Source organism: Stegastes partitus, unplaced genomic scaffold (genome assembly GCF_000690725.1).
Source record: "Stegastes partitus isolate 25-593 unplaced genomic scaffold, Stegastes_partitus-1.0.2 Scaffold236, whole genome shotgun sequence".
NCBI classification, from domain to species: Eukaryota; Metazoa; Chordata; class Actinopteri; family Pomacentridae; genus Stegastes; species Stegastes partitus.
Window position 1 is genome coordinate 12,946 of NW_007577967.1, and position 16,668 is coordinate 29,613.

General features: G+C 41.7%; 2 protein-coding genes across 2 annotated transcripts in view; both read right to left on the reverse strand.

The window, feature by feature from the left end:
- Positions 1-622: 622 nt before the first annotated feature.
- Positions 623-9,314, reverse strand: LOC103357120 (NACHT, LRR and PYD domains-containing protein 12-like). Its single transcript, XM_008281525.1, has 11 exons — positions 8,987-9,314; positions 8,856-8,879; positions 7,014-8,760; positions 6,682-6,855; positions 6,282-6,455; positions 5,998-6,171; positions 4,889-5,056; positions 4,520-4,690; positions 4,074-4,244; positions 3,610-3,656; positions 623-2,520 (listed from the first exon to the last, which is right to left on the reverse strand). The coding sequence occupies exons 1-11, from the start codon at positions 9,255-9,257 to the stop codon at positions 1,937-1,939; spliced, it is 3,705 nt and encodes a 1,234-aa protein (XP_008279747.1). The 5' UTR covers positions 9,258-9,314; the 3' UTR covers positions 623-1,936.
- Positions 9,315-12,706: 3,392 nt separating this feature from the next.
- selenoo2 (selenoprotein O2) overlaps positions 12,707-16,668 on the reverse strand; it is a 7,208-nt gene continuing 3,246 nt past the window's right edge. Inside the window, 8 exon segments of the mRNA XM_008281526.1 lie at positions 12,707-13,113; positions 13,939-14,095; positions 14,729-14,914; positions 15,262-15,424; positions 15,520-15,797; positions 16,028-16,158; positions 16,242-16,419; positions 16,505-16,665. Coding sequence (XP_008279748.1) covers positions 12,967-13,113; positions 13,939-14,095; positions 14,729-14,914; positions 15,262-15,424; positions 15,520-15,797; positions 16,028-16,158; positions 16,242-16,419; positions 16,505-16,665 — 1,401 coding nt within the window. The 3' untranslated portion in view covers positions 12,707-12,966.

Sequence of the window (16,668 nt, forward strand, 5' to 3'; positions counted from 1 at the left end):
CAGTCAGAGCTGTTATTTGAGTTCTCAACAACTTGCAGCTGTTTTTTATATTGGAAATTGTACACTGTATGTTAGTTCATGCATATGAACTGTTCTTTAAAGAATATTCTACATATTCTTTGTTACAGTGTTTTCATAGAGATCAAACTGAACAGAAACCTGATGAACATGTTCCCTCCCAAGGTTCAAGTCTACACCCATGCTGGTAGTGACGTAATTGACTAATACTGCTAATAACTTTGATGATTCTCTAAATGTGCATGTAATCCCCCCAGCAGACAAATCTTTTACTCATCCAATAGATCTTCTTGGTTTGCTTGGTGGTTTGACAGATATTCATGCTTCATAGATGGTTTACACTAATGACTTTGGTAACCCCATGTCTACCATTAGCACTGGAGCTGTAGCACTTTACCAGCATTAGCACTGGAGCTAAAATGTTGCTGTGGAACATGCAGCATAAGACCTTTGTTTTTCTGAGATAATATGTAATTGCCACTAGTTGGATGATCTTTGTGCTCACTGACAACATTTGATTGGAACATAAAGTCAGCATATGCTAACGTGACGCATTTATAATAGGGTTGGCTAAGGTTTCATTAGAAATAAAACTTTACCGCAGGCAGTTTAACAGAAACATTTATATTGAAACAAGCGATTCTCTTTATTTACATGGCTTTACTATATTATACTTTAAGGTTGTCCTTTTCTATTACCATTTCCTATGATATAGATCAATACTGAAGACATCAAGACTACTAGATACCACATGTGGAGTTATGTGCTAAACAAGAAATAACACAACACAGAGTATGTTTCATATTTGCCCTAATGACAGCTTTTCGCACTGATGGCAATATCTTAACTGAGGTCATAAGGGCATCACCTATGGTGGTTTTAAATTGATGTGTGTTTTTGAGACCATCAATTATGTTGTGCTGAGGTAGACTTACCACACTGCAAAGAGCCTTATTCAGCTTCTATAGTAACCCTTATTCTGGTAAGAACAGCTCAGCTCAGAAAAACAGCAGCAGCCCGTCATTACCTCGTGACGTGAAGGTTCGTCTGTGCTGAGAAATTCAACAAAGCTGAAACTGACTTTCATTTCAAGAGCATCCCAGGAAAAGAAGAGTTTCTTCTACTGCAGAGGAGAAGCTCATTGTAGTTACCAGCCTTAGAAATCACTGGTCAACAGCACCTCCGATTGGAGCCCACAGCACTGCTTCCCAGAGTTCAAGCAGCAGACACATCTGAGCACCAAGTGTTGCAAAGAGACTGTAGGCATCAGGTCTTCATGTCGGAACTGCTGCAAAGAAACCCCTTCCATGGAGACCAAGAGGAATAACAGAACTGCTTGGGCAAAGAAATTCAAAAGATGGACAAATCTAGATTTTGGAGTTGTGAATGTACGACTTTTGGTCACAGTTTCTGTGTTTTGACCATTTTTCATCGGGAACAACAAAAACCTGACCTCCACAAGCACCTGGACTAAACCCAGCTAAGATGACTTTGGATAAGTTGCAGTGCAGAGTGAAGGAAAGGCAGCCAAGAAGTACTCAGCAGCTCCAGGTGATGACCTCATGAAACTGGCTGAGAGGATGAACAAACCTGTTTTCAAAGCAAAAGGATTCTACCGTGAAGAACCTAAAACCTGTAACACGTGCTTCTTTGTTTACACTTTCATTTTCTCTACATAATCCCATAACGGTTAGTTTGATGTCTCCAGTTTTGTTAAACAGCGTAAAAAATAGTTAAAATCCTTGAATGAGTAAGTGCCTCCAAATGTTTGACTGGTACTATATGCTGGTAAATATGTACAGTATTATCTTCTGGGTTGTATTTTAGAGAGTATTTCATGTGTACTACATCACTACATAGCATTTATCAGCGTTATTTTCACTCTCTTTGAGCAGAAAGACACCATTTCCTCCATCACTTAGGTTCTTTCTGCACTAACAGACTGAGAATCGACTCCTTGCGTGTCCACCACTGTACAGATAGTCACGGAGCAGTCGTCCTTCTCCATCCCAAACCCGGGGTAGAGGGGCTCCGTGAAGTTGCTGTAGAACGTGTGAAGGTGTTTCAGGGTCCCAGAGGACACGCTATAGAACGACAGGGTGCCAGCCGGCCAATCCAGATACACTCCGACCCTGTGGGAGCGTGACGGCGGTGCTGGTATTTCCAGGGGCTCGTGGTCGTGCTGAGCGCTGTAGTGATCCTCGGAGCAGTACAGACTCCAGGACTGGCTGGTGTAGCCAAACCCGCAGAGGTGAGAGCCCGCCCTGCGACTGATTCTCCTCATCGCCACAGCAACGTCCACCCAGTGTCCTCGCCACTCCACCTCCCAGTAGTGGCGCTGGGTGAGGCCTTGGTGACAGAGCACCTGGGAGACGCTCTCGAACCTCTCGGGGTGATCCGGGTACTGCTGCTGCTCCCTGGTCCACGTCACCTGGGTTCCCCCGTCGTACAGGAAGAGAGACCTGGCAGCTGTGTTGGGGTCCAGCGTCAGTGAGCATGCATCTGTGCAACACACAAATACGAGTCTTTTAGAATTCTTTTTTATTAACTGTTGTTTATGTCCAATCACAATGAAGTCCAGGGCCGTAAAGGTAGCAAACATAAAGTTCCCAAAAGTCTTTCAAATGCCAGTGTGCATTGATGCTGAAGGTGTTTTTATTTAATCTTAATTCAACTCTGAAGTCCCTGGAGGTTAGAAGTCTTTTTTGATAGACACCAAGCCAGATGATGACAGTAACGGACATAGAGCAACAATAAAGCACGATTAAACGACAATTTACAACCAATTATTAATTTAGAATTTGTTTCGAAAGTTATTCTGAATTCTGAGTTCATACTCGATCACATTATCCAGTCTTGATTTAGATCTGGACAAAACAGTCTCCACATGTTTTTCAAAAGCTTTTGGTTAGATTAGGACTGAAATCAGGATTATCCTGATCCCAACAGAAGGCTGGATTCAGGGAGCATTTCAGGAACAAAATATAATTAAACTTTAAGACGGGTCAGATAGTCTTTGTCATATTGCATATGTTCATTTGTTTACATTTTCCTTTGATTTCTGTCACCACTGCAAGCAGTAAAAGTAGACATTAGGCTGCCTATGAGGCCTTTCAGTGAAGTCAAGTTAAAGAAACAATTGTAAACAGCTGTAAGTATGAACACCAATAATAATGTACATTTAGTTGTTATTCATCACTGGATATTAATTTTAGGTGTCATTGTGCCTCTTAAAGGCAGAGACGATTCAGCTGGTTTCTCAAAACAGAGAAAAACAAAAACCCTCTAAATGTTTGACGCCCTGCAGGTTTCGGCTTTAGACTTCTATCAGTGTTTTGGAGGAGTGTACATTCAGCATTCTACATATTTACAATAAATTACACTCTCACAAATCACCACACAGTGGTGCCAGAGCTTTTGGTGAGAAGAAAGAAAAATAGTTGAGATTAAAGCCATACAGTCCATAGTCAGGTTATATCCAATCCTGCCATCTGTTGGACAAATAACACAACAGGCTATAGAGCAGTTTAATTTTTGCTGTTTAGTTGTAAACCAAATTAAAACACATACTTTGCAGAAAATGCAACTTACAGTTTTTCAGCTTTGATTTCAGGTAACATTCTGCATTATGGTCCACACTGTAGATAGAGAGAGATGTAAAACATTAATCATTAATAGATACACTAAAATCAAGTGTTACACTCATTTTTTTTTATCCATGTTTGATACACATAAATTCATCCTTGGATGCTTTACAGCTTACTTATGTCAGCTCATGATGCTTGCAGCACATTTTTTCTGTTCAGCTACATAACTGAATAGAACCAAACAGCCCAATAAGGGGAACTTGATCAGTAAATGAAACTTTAAATCACAAGACATGTTGCATATTTGAAGAAATACCCAACCTAACAAGCCATGGTGTAAAATGTTATTCACTTTGTTTATTTACAGGAATTTTCTTGACTCTATTTTCTTTGCTCTTGATATTAGAGAACAAATGTTGTATAAATTTAAACCTCAGAAGGAATGACGTTTACAAAGTTAATGCATACCAGAGTTTTTTCAGTTTGCAGAGAGGATCATTCTGATGAACAGAGAGCTTCGCTCCAAAGTCGTGCAGGTAGTTGTAGCTGAGGTCCAGCTGCCTCAGATGGAATGGGTTGGAGTTCAGAGCAGAGGACAGATGAGGGCAGCTCTCCTCTGTGATTCCACAGAATGACAGCCTGTATACAGGCAGGGTGTGTTAGTGTCATCCAAAAACAGGTTATTCACTATTTTTGGCACATGCAGATATGATAATATCATTATCTACAACTCTTAGTTATCTTTTCTACCTTTCACCTGGAAGTTTTGAGGTGTTTTCATGCTTTCTCCTGCAATTGATTCTTATGTTCACACTATTACTATTAGCATTCTTCAGGGTAACATTCGCTAAACGCACTGTATAGGTACTATTAAGGGAGTGAAGATTGTATAACTTAATGTAAAGCCAGTTTACCCTAATGTCTCCAGCGTACAGTCTGGACTCGCCAGGCCAACACAGAGCAGCTTCACCTCTGCGTCCTGCAGGTCGTTCCCACTCAGATCCAGCTCCTTCAGGTGAGAGCTGTCCGAGCTGAGGACTGAGGCCAAATCAGCACAGCATTCCTGGAGATTGCACTCATTTAATCTGCAAGTGAGAATGTGTTTTGTTTTAATGCGGGTTATAACTGGTGGTACCCCACAAAGTTTAAAATTATAGGCTGAACTGTGCTGTTGTTTATTTTAAAGAAAAAATATATATTACTATGAAGTATTACTTCACAGCTGCCTGTACAACTGCATCATTACAGTAATCTTGGTGTCCACTGAACCTCAGTGTCCTCACCTTAATGTCTCCAGCTTACAGTGCTGACTTGTGAGTCCAGAGCACAGCGACTTTATGCCGTGCAGGTTGTTTCCACTCAGGTCCAGCTCTTTGAGGTGGGCAGACTCTGAGCTGAGAGCAGAGCCAATGGGATCACAGCTTTTCTGAGTCAGGTCACATTGGCTGAGTCTGACAGGTGATGGAAAATTACAAATGAAGTTACAGCCCACTGCATTTGAATAGTGACAATAGACACATGATAAGATCAGACTAAAAGACAAGTATCATGTATTGCTTCGTGGTAATGGCAGTAATGAGGATGTGATTATCTTTTCAATTATTCATTTGTTCTTCATTTAGCTCATTAAAACTGCATTAACTGTTTTCTGTGATAACGTTCTCTGCACGATTGTTGCAAATCTACTAATACATCTCTTCTTAACACTGTTTTTATTACTAACTCCGGACCAAACACCTGTCTCTAGGGCTGATAAATTATATGTTGATCAGCTAGTTGATAACTTTGTCTAGCTATAATTTGGTGCCTTGCAGCTCAGTTGAATCAAGAAAACAGACTGATGGGAGCAGTTGGAGTGGAGTGAGGCCAAACAGTACAGATGCAGGCCATAAAACTAATGCAATGAGCTCGGAGATCCTAAGGGGAACTCAGAGTGACTTTTTATAATTGAATGACGGACTCATAAATAAGATAGAAAAATAAAAATTAGCACACCTCTAAAACTGCATTAGTTAGTGATTTTTGCATTAGTATTACATCAGCTCCAATAACTGAGTTGCAAACTAAAGAACTAGCTATATTATATTTTATTGGATGGCCAAAAATGTGACTCTCATGGGACAATACAGTTGGATGTATAAGATCGCTCTTGCTTAACAGCAACTTTATGAGGTGATAATGGGTTAAACTGTGTGTCTATCAGCTTGTTTAAGAATTCTTCTGTCCCCTAGTGGTCAAACAATGATTATCACAGCTTTAAACAAACACATTTTAATGCAGAATAAATCACAAAACCCTTGACTTGCAGCAATGTGTTTGGCCATGAGCCACACTAACTGGACTTCCATAGCTATAACAGAGGGACAGTCAGTTTTACAGAGGATGCACTGACCTGAGTGTTTCCAGTGCACAGTGGGGACTCTTTAGTCCATCAGCAAGCTCAGACACACCAAAATCCTTCAAGTTGTTGCTACTCAGGTCAAGAGTTTTTAGGTGAGATGAGCCTGACTTTAAAACTGAAGCTAGATCTGCACAGCAGTTCTCTCTCAGGCTGCACTGGTTCAACCTGCAAAAGAAGATTCACAAAAAATGTTTGTTTGTTCTTAGAGCATTCATTTGGAATAAGTTCCAGTCCAAGCAAATAATTAAAGTTTGTCAGCAAGAAGCAAGTGTAACCTCAGTGTTTCCAGTTTGCAGTGTTGACTGCACAGTCCCACACAAAGAGCCTTCAGTCCTGCTTCATGGAAGTCATTGGCACTCAGATCCAGGTTTCTGAGGCAGGTGGATTCTGTGCTGACAGCACCAGCCAGCGCTTCACAGCAGTCTCCTTTCAGTTTACACTTATGTAATCTAAAATAAAGAAAATAAAAAGCTCTTTTACTATTGCAAACTAGCAGAATGCAGATCCACTTGCACTATAAGTTGACTGCATATAATTAGGTAGCATTTATAAGAGCAAAGAATAGTAAACCCAGACTGCAAGTCTTACAACCACAAGAAGTTGTTGCTGTTTGCAGGGATATGTTGTGCAATATATTGGGCAATATTTGGCTTGTAAAAAAAATTCTAACAAGACCTTAAGCTCTTCAGTTTGCAGTGTGGGCTCCTTAAGCCAACAGAAAGTAGCTTCACCCCCGAATCCGTCAGATTGTTGTCACTCAGGTCTAGAGCTCTTAAATGTGTGGATATTGAACTCAGTGCAGAAGCCAAAGCGTCACAGCAGTTCACAGTGAGGTTGCAGCGATCTAGCCTAGAAAAACAATACATGAGCAACACATTTCTGTTTGTTCATTGTTTCATTCATTATGGGATAAGAAAGCACTCAGGACAAGGCCCAAAAACATCTGCATTATCACACAGATCAACTGAAACTAACAAGGAAGGACATCACTATGTGGGTTAACTTACAGAGCACGTGTGGAGGAAGTAATGACAGTCAGCAACTTCACAATCCCCTCTTCTGATCTTATGTATTTCTTCAGGTCAAACTCCTCCTCGGTTGCATCTGAAGTCATCAGCTCAAAAGTGAGAGCAGACCACTGGACTGGAGACAGCTTTTTAGCTGTGAGCCTCCCAGAGCCCATGAATCTCTGGATCTCCTGCACTAGAGATTCCTCTTTGAGCTCGCTCAGACAGTGGAACAAGTTGAGCTTAGCTTCTGGCTCTTCATTGATCTTCTCCTTGATAAACTGGATGGTTTTTGCCACATCTTCCTCTCCGTCTCCATCCAAATGCAATACTCTACTTAGCAGCTCCTGGTTGGACTTCAGTGAAAGTCCCAGTAGGAAGCGAAGGAAGAGGTCCCAGTGGCCGTCCGGACTCTCCAAGGCTTTTTCAATGGCAATCTTGTGAAAACTGAATACAGACTTGGGCAGCAATTTTGTTGACATTCTTTTCAGGTATCCAAGAAGAACATTTTCTTTTCGTTGCATGTATGAGTAACGGACATACACAGCTGCCAGAAACTCCTGGATGGTCAAATGTACAAAGCTAAAAACTTCTCGTTTCCTATTTCCTTCCATAGTGAAGACTTCAGTGCAAACTCCTGAGTAGATGGTGGCTTCTTCGACATTTATGCCACACTCTTTCAAGTCAGCCTCATAGAAGACCAGTTTTTTTTTCTCCAGTTGACGGAACGCCAGCTCCGCTAGCTTCAAAACAACGTTGTTGCTTTTCATCGGGTAATGACCTTCAGTCATCCGGTCTGTCTGGCAGAGGAGGAGGTAAACGTACATCTCGGTCAGAGAGTTGGGCATACCTCCGGTCACGTTGTCACGCAGCATCTTCTTCATTACGGTGGCAGTGATCCAGCAGAAAACTGGTATTTGACACATGATGTAGAGGCTCCTTGACGACCTAACATGGTTGATGATGTTGCTGGAAAGTTTATCATCGTGCAAGTGTCTCTTAAAGTATTCCTCCCTCTGGTCATAAGCGAAGCCCTTTACCTCTGTCCACTGGTGGATGTGCTTCCGAGGGATTAGGCCGGCTGCTGCAGGCCTGGAGGTGATCCAGATTAGCGCATTGCCGAGCAGATCTCCTGTGATGAGGTTTGTGATCAGCACATCAAGCGAGGCGGGCTGGGTCTCATCTCTCAAGACCTTGTTGTGTTTGAAATTCAAGGGGAGAAGTGTCTCGTCAAGGCCGTCAAAGATGAAGAGGACTTTGCAGTCTGTTCCCAGCTTCTCAAGAGATTTAATCACAGGGAAGAACTGATGGAGCAGCTGCATCAGACTGAAATCCTTCTCACCTATGTTGGGATTTAGCTCCCGGAAAGGAAGTAGAAAAAGGAAGGTGATGTCCTGATTTTCTTCTCCTTCTGCCCAGCTCAGGGTAAACTTCTGCGTACAGACAGTTTTACCCACCCCAGGTATGCCCTGGGTAAGCACGGTTCTGATTCGCTTCTCTTGGTTGGGTTTGAAAATGTTGCTAGCTTTAATGGTGGTTCCTTCTGTTGTCACGTAGGTAGACCTCTGTTGTCTGACCTCATGCTCCTCGGTGAAGCCTCCATAGGCTCCTTCGATCACGTGCAGCTCTGTGTAGATTTTGTTCAGGTACACTGTTTCCCCTTCATCCGCGTTGCCCTGATAAATGTTTTGGCACTTTTCCTTCAAAGTGGATTTCAGTTTTTCTTGGATTTGGTGGTGGTCGCTTTCTAGTGAAAGAACCATTAAAAATTTGTCACTTAAATATTAAGTTTACACATAGATATATGAGTTTGAATCTGCTAACCATTTTTTTTAATCTTACCTTTGCCTTCTTGGTTTCTGGGAACTGATAAGGAAATAGAGAGAAGAGATAGCTGTTATGTAACCAAGCTATTTTCCTGACCAACTAACTAACTAAACAGTTAAGTTTTACATTTTTAAAATTTATTTTACCTTTAGCATACTTCTCCTGTAGTGTTTCAGCCCACAGTTTGAGTTTCATCCTCCGCAGTACATCCACAGTAACAGTAACAGCACCATCATAGCCATACGTATTCACTAAAAGATCCACAGTACTCGTCCTGTCGACGTCTTCTATCCGGGCTCTTGGAATATGATCGAATCCTTCAAGGACATTACTGGCCAGGAACCACTGGAAAGTCTTGAGCTGGTCAGCAAGCAGCTCTTCCAAAGTAGCAAAGAGCAACTCTCTAACCGACGCCATTTCATTTGATCAACCTGTCTTGTTCTTGCGTGTCCATCCTCTAACTGATGCAAGGTTCAAATGCAGCAACGCTTTCGGTTTTGAGCTTGTGTAGGCTGGCGTAGCTGTCGTCATCTCGCCTGTTCCTCCTGAGCTAACTGAGCTTTATAGCCATGTTATCAGATAGAAACTGGAGTCAGTGTCCAGACTAAACAACTCTAGTTTACAGTAAATTCATTGTTCCTGTCCCTCTTATCAGCTCTCCGCAAGAGTGTGTTTGTTTTTATAGTATAGGTGGTAAAACAAGTTCAGCCAGTCCAGTGAAGGTGGTACGAAATGGACATAAGGTCTGCTTATGGTATGAAAGTCAAAATAGTGAAGTAAAACTTCCCCAAAGACTGAGGTTTTAAAAAAGAGATGTTGAGGAGTATCATATAATGTAATCAGGTTTATTCTGTCTCATATTCACAGAGAGGTTCCTGTTTTGATGTTCACACAAAGAGAAAAACTGCAGATTTTTCCATCATTGAGTTGAATGAGTATGACCTCCACAGGAATGCTTGTTTTCTTCTTTTGACAGGCAAATACAGATCTCAGGCAGGAGGTTGTCTCTCTTTACAAGGGTGCAGTCTGCTGACCTCAATGCAAAGAAAACAACCTCTGAAGTGGCATTTTGTACCAGTAATACCCACCAGGCTGTTCTTTACGATGATTTACACAGTGATTGCAGTATAAGTCATATACTTACACACATAGCTGTACAAAGTTCATTCGCTCATGTTCAACCCTGTTCAACTCATCAGTCCTGGCTGGCAGAGAGCTCTCAGCCTTGTAGCATCTGGTTCTGTCAATGAAACTGCCCTTTGCACTCTTCTGTTGTACTCTTGTTTTGTTGCACATTGCTATTTGCCCTACACTCCACACAGGACTTTTCTGCTTCTACTTGACATGTTACACTTATTTTACATTTTGCATTTTATATTTCTCATTGTTTATTTTGCTTATTTATCTGTATTTATGGTGCTGGTAACTTTATCTTTGTGCTGTAACAACCTAATTTCCCCTTGGGGATTAAGAAAGTATTTCTATTCTGGTTCTATTCTGTTAATTCCAGTGTGCATGTATGCTTCCTGAAAAGGTCTTTGAAGTGGTTTCACTTGTGATATGAGTGCATGGCATTTGAAACAAGAACACAACAAGAAATGCAGGTTAAAGCTCTGATTGCAGCAACATGAATGGTACACGCAGAGGGTTAAACCAGCTCTTTGTTGTTATATGAGCTTTTCTGTACCAGGAAATTGATTAGCATAATAATGTTCTCCAGTGCAAACTTTGCATCCATAAGTTGTATAAAACCTTACAGAAATGGATGACAATTAAAGGGTAAATCTGAATAGATGAGTGAAAAACATAGTTAATGCTGAGGTATTAATGAGTATGAAAGTTACGTAAATCATATGCCATGAACTTGTATTTATGTATTTATACTTGGGTCACTGTAGCAGCCTTTGTGCCTGATTAAATAATGAAACTGTTGACAGGCAGCAGTCAGTACAGAGCTCTGCTGCCAGGCTTTTAACTAGATTTGAACACATTACTCTAGTTCAGCTATTGGCTTTCAGTACCTTTTAGAATTGATCTCTAAGCTCTCCCCAGTTCGCTGATGTTTTTATTTTCCAGTTCACACTCTGAAATCCCCAGACAGGGTCTTTCTGTCTGTTCCAGATTTTTTTATGAAAGACTAAAGGAGGCAGAGCTTTTGAAACAACAGCCCCATAGGCTCTGGAATATCCTGCCTGAGGAAATAAAGCAGGTTGAGTCAGGGGCTTCTTTTAACTCTAAGCTGAAAACATGTTTTTCTGCTTCTAGTTGTTAGTCTGTTTAAGGGTTTTGTTATTTCACATTTTCTGGCTTGTGGCTTGTCTAGTATTTGTATATATTTAGTTGTGTTTATATGTCATTTTATGTCATCTTTGAATGCTTTGGGTTTTGCCATTTCTAATTTTAATTTAGCTTGTTTGGTGTTAATTTCCCTTTTACTTTCTTAGTTTGTTAGGTGAAGTAGTTTATAGCTTTGCTTTGATAAATGCTATACAAATAAAATATGAATATCAGCATTATTATGTTAGACAGTGAGCACTGTTTAACATCCATCCATCTATTAACTATAATCCTCACTAGGGTCATGGGGGGCTGGAGTCTATCCCAGCTGACTCAGGGTGAAGACAGGTTCACCTGGACAGGTAACCAGTCTATCACAGGGCCACACTTAGAGACAGACAACCAAGCACACTCACATTCACACCTACAGAAAATTTAGAATCACCAATAAACCTCAGCATGGTTTTGGACTGTGTGGGAGGAAGCCGGAGAACCCGGAGAGAACCCACACTGCACGGGGAGAACATGCAAACTCCATGCAGAAAAATTCCGGGTGTCCTCACTGGGATGTGAACCTGCGACCTTCTAGCTGTGAGGCGATGGTGCTAACCACCTGTTCCACCTTGCAGCTCACTGTTTAACATCCATCAGCCAAACACCAAAAGAGGAAATATCTTTTTAAAGAATGTTTTTTAACCTTTCAGTGGAGATTAAATATATGAAATAAACCTACAAACAGTGTTATTCACCCAACTTTATGACAAACAACACCTTATCTTTTATTGAAAACACTAAAGAAAACTGTCACAAACATGCCATGAATCACATCATGTTCAGCAGTTATGCTTGTGTTCACTAGTTTCAATTTTATTTGAATTTACAAGCACTGACATTCATGTGTTTCCGGTGTTTCAGGCCCAGACAGGTCATTGTGTGACTGGCCATCTGAGCCGTCATACTTCATCAGCAGCTGACTTCTCGTAGGTGTGACCGTTGTGTTGGTTTATGCATTACGGTAAGTTAAAGTTCCATGTTCTACTCATTCCATCAACTTCAGTTTTAGGAAAAATACCAGCGAATAATTAAATTATTTATCTTTGCAGATTTTTTTTGGAACTTAGATTCACACAGACATGAAACTAATCCTGTACCAATGAACACTGGAACACACTGGGTTGTATATCATCCTCCCTTTAGGAAGTAGGAGAGAAAGTCTGAGGTGGAAATGGAGAATGACTGAGTTACTGCTGTTATAGACGGTATATAAAAGATGGACGAAGCCTCTGGGCTGCAAAGTCTGGCCAATGTGTCAGTGCCTTAAATATGCATTCTGTCCAACAACCAGCAGGGGGCTACTCTTGTGGCTGCAAAAAGAAGTCTGAATGTATAGAAGTCTATGAGCAAATGGCCCTACTTCTTAACTGATTTGTAACCTCAGTAAATATTTTCCAAATGAGTTTATGGGGTCAATTGGTACATGGAAGGCTTTTTCAATACAGCTTGATGTTGGTTTTGTAAGTTGTGGTCCCACTGAAAGGACAAATAGATGATAAAGAGCAAGACTACTTTGTGAGAGTTTGCTACTGTCTTAGCATGAACGATGTCATCGAGCTCTAAGTTAGATTCATGTTCATTTTCAAAAAACCAAGACAGCCAAATGCTGAACCTGTGGCTTCAAAACGGTGATGTCATGTCATATGTCCATCTTTTCTATGCAGTCTGTGGCTGGTACCAAAACAGTAATTCTCTTCCCACCTACACCATAGATTGCTCTGATAACTATGGCCCATGTGGTCCACCAATCAAAACAGACCTCTCTCCTTCAGCTTCCAGGGAGGCTCTACGAGGATCAGGTGACACAAATTGTTTGTGCCCAGGCAGGAGGCCTCCCATCGTAGGTGGCGGTGAGCTCCGTCCCTTTATGGTCCTTTTCACCACATGTGTCAGGCTCGGGATCAGAATATGGTTTCTCCAGAACTTTGAGAACTCTTTCGATCTGTGGGACAAGGCGCAAATAAGATAATCATTAAATACAAGTCCATTAAATAAGACTTGACATACATAAAACAAGATTTGAATCCCATAAAAATAGAAAACAGAAAGCAGCATTGCTTTTCCACTTTCACTAAAGTCAACGACAGCATCTGCTGGTCAAAGAGAAAGAAAGAGTCCAGTGATGTCTGTGCATCTGAACAACTGATGGCTGCTTTCCTCCACCTAGTGGCAGAGTAAGAATATAGAGAATATAATATATATGAATAGAACTCACTTATAGCACTTCACTTACTGTTCTCTTTTTCTTTTCTTTCTTTCTTTTCTGCCATTAAAGTCAGGAAAATAAGTTAAAATCTTTCTTTTATCTTACAAAACACTATAATGACCAAATTCTATCTTATCTTAAAGACTAAAAATACCATATTTTTCTAATAAATGCATCTGTAAAAATAATACAATATTGTTCCAAGAGTTTCCAAAAGTAAAATAGGCAGAGATGGTATCAGGAGGCAGACACCTTCTCTACTTTTAAAATTAGGCTTAAAACTTTCATGTAGATAAAGCTCAAAATGAGGTGATCCTAAATCAGCCCTACCTTAAAAGTTATCATGCATATCACTTCCTGGGATTACGATTGGTTGTGTAGCAGAAAGCATAATTACTTCAGGGTTTTTGATTCAGGATTTGTAATAAAACCTGCTAACCAGTTTTCTGGGTGGAGACCTTGTGATACTGTAGATCAGCAGCTACTTTTATGGAGTTTCTTGTCTCACATGGAGGCCTCAACACAAAACCAGTCAAACTTTAACCACAGAAGTTCTCTGACCTCAGCGAAGTCTCCTTTTTCTGCAGCATTAATTGCATTCTGGGCAATGTAGTTGCGTAGAACCACCCGGGGGTTGCTGCTGTTCATCACTCTGAGTCTTTCCTTTTTGACGAGGGACAAGTCACTTGTGGCGTCACACTCCCGGACCAAACGGCTCCTGACAATGACAACATTTTTTTTTTTTTAGCCTGTTGCGATTATGCAACAGATACAGATACAGAAAGTCAACATTTTTCATTTTTAAACTTTAATTCACTGTGTTTTGGTCTCCATCAAGTATATTTGGCTCTTTGGCCGCTCTGCTATGTTCACCAGCTTGTTGATAACTTTGTGTGTTTGCTGTTTGGTGCAGTGTTGGAAGAGTACAGCGGATTAATCTGTCTGCTGTGGCTGGAAAAAAGGGGTAATAAGATCAGTGACAGTGAACCAAAGCAATAAAGTTGCCGCCTGTAGTGCACAGATACTAAAAAGCACTGTGGTGCAGAGAGGAACTGCACTGACTGTTAATTCTCTGTCTAGTTCACATTACATACAGTTATTGTTAGTTAGTGATTAGTGCAGCAGCTTTAAATTTGCAACAGACAAACAGAAGTAGGTTTGCTCTTTCCTCTTATACTGTGTACAGGATGGACTTAGTTCCTGTATATTATGTATGTAAAACAATCCTTCTGTAAAGGTCAGATTCAGCTTCTCACACAGGAATAAAGTTATTTAATGTGTAATATCAGCCACCTTACACATTCTGTTCTTTAACAGGGTGTCTATTGTGCTCACTTTTTTTTTTTCTTACCTGTATTGGCTAATCCAGCGAATCCAGTCATCCCGCTGCTTTTTCTTCAGCTCATCTTGATCCGTCTCGAGGAGCTCCTTTAGGCGGCCCATTAACGCCAGCTGTTGAGCCACATCTGGCCTGTCTGCCACCATCCCAAACATGGCCGGGTTGGTTTGTGCCATGGACAGAATCATCGCCAATTCACTAAAAACAGAGGAGATTGGGATGCTCGAAACTGGCCAGAATATCCAACACTTCCACTGCATGCTGTTCCATGCACATCTGCTGCTATCTTCCACATAAATCCAGCCATTTGTCACAAAACTCACAGCTGACTTACATATTGTCTTGGTAAGACTGTCTCCCAAAATGCTAGCATATAGAAAAAAGAACAGACAAAAAAGATTTAATCATTTGAAACCTGCACAATAGACAGCAAGGATTAGATGTCCATTCACTGGGAGTATATGGTGGGGCAGCTACAGACTTTACATTCATGTCATAGCCGCTCTCTGAATAAACACACACCCCACCACCATACACCCCCTCACCGGTTCTCCATTGTTGGCTTATTAGCCACCTTTAGCTCCTCAATAGAGGCACACTGCTGTAGGATGAGCTCCACCACGGGCCCCACGGTTTCCTTCTCACAGTCGCCCTCCTCAGGCCAGGGGACGCGACTCAGCAGGCGGAAGGTGTTGGTGAAATCAGCACCTGCAACGACATGATATGAAGGTACCACAATGAGGCTGCAAGAAGCAGAAGACGCAGAAAAAGTTGCATGATTATCTTTCCAGCCATCTCTTCACCAGTGTTGTGCATGACGCGCAGCAGGTCTGATATGAGCTCGTCGTCCTCTGCCTCTTCTTTTCTCACAAGACCCAGCTTCAGCCTCATGTTGTGCAAGTAGGAAGCCTTATATGTGGGCATAAACTCATCCAGGATAGCTCCTGCCTCCGCTGCGTCCAGCTCAGAGCCCAACGCCTCGGCCAGACGAGCCAGGTTCCAGCAGCACACAGAGGGCTGGGCTTGGTACGAGTAGCGCCTCCTTTTGTCTGAGGCGTTGGAGACGAAATCTGGATCAAACCTGACACATAGAGGTCCAGTTTTCATGTCTAATATCAAAGTCACACTGGCATAGAATGTAGCTTTAAGTTACTACAAGTCAAAACAGATTGCTATTTGGTTTTCAGAGCTGTTTATTTAAGAAGAGCTGGAAAAAACAATCATTTAGTGGAGCTGAAGGCCATTTGTCAGACTATCTAGTCATCTAATGGAAAATATAAATAGTGTCGCCTTCCACTTTCTGCAGCCTACCTGTCCATGAAACCAAAGGGCCCATAATCCAGAGTGAGACCCAGGATGCTCATGTTGTCTGTGTTAAGGACGCCATGGCAAAAACCAACACACTGCCACTGGGCCACTAGCTTAGCAGTTCTCATCATTACCTGGAGACAAAATGACAAAACACCAGCATGAAACCAAGCAAGCTGAAAGGAGACCAGGCTGCTGAGTGTGTGGCATTTCTAACCTCTCTGAAAAAAGCCATATTCCTGTCCGTCCGGCTGCGGTGAGCCTGCTGAATGTGAGGATAGAAAGTCTCAACAACATAATCCAGCAGCTGAGCACGAATATCATGGCGCCCTGCACTGGGACCCTGCAGGCCTGAGACTTCATCTCTGCCCAGAAAGATCTCAAAAGATCCAAACCTTAAAACAATAAGGAAAAAGAGTCTTAACAGAACATCCATACTTTTACAAACAGCACTATAAAACACTTTGTTTGTCTGAAAACCTGATGAAGGACGGGGCGAGACGCAGGACGACTGAGCAGCGTTCCTGAACGCGCCGGCCACTGTTGAGAGGATCTCTGCTGACGTAGAGGTCAGAGGTCACGAGGGAGGCTGCTCGGGTGCTGGGTATCCCCAGAGCTGCCATGGCCTCGCTGCACAGGAACTC

Bases quoted from the DNA above. Each gene is read 5' to 3' on its own strand.
- LOC103357120 (XM_008281525.1), bottom strand. From the start codon at position 9,257: ATGGCGTCGGTTAGAGAGTTGCTCTTTGCTACTTTGGAAGAGCTGCTT. The intron at 6,172-6,281 runs GTTACACTTGCT...CTTCTTTTGCAG, and splicing joins TGCAAACTGGAAACACTGAG to GTTGAACCAGTGCAGCCTGA. The intron at 3,657-4,073 runs GTATGCATTAAC...CTCTATCTACAG, and splicing joins TGCAAACTGAAAAAACTCTG to TGTGGACCATAATGCAGAAT.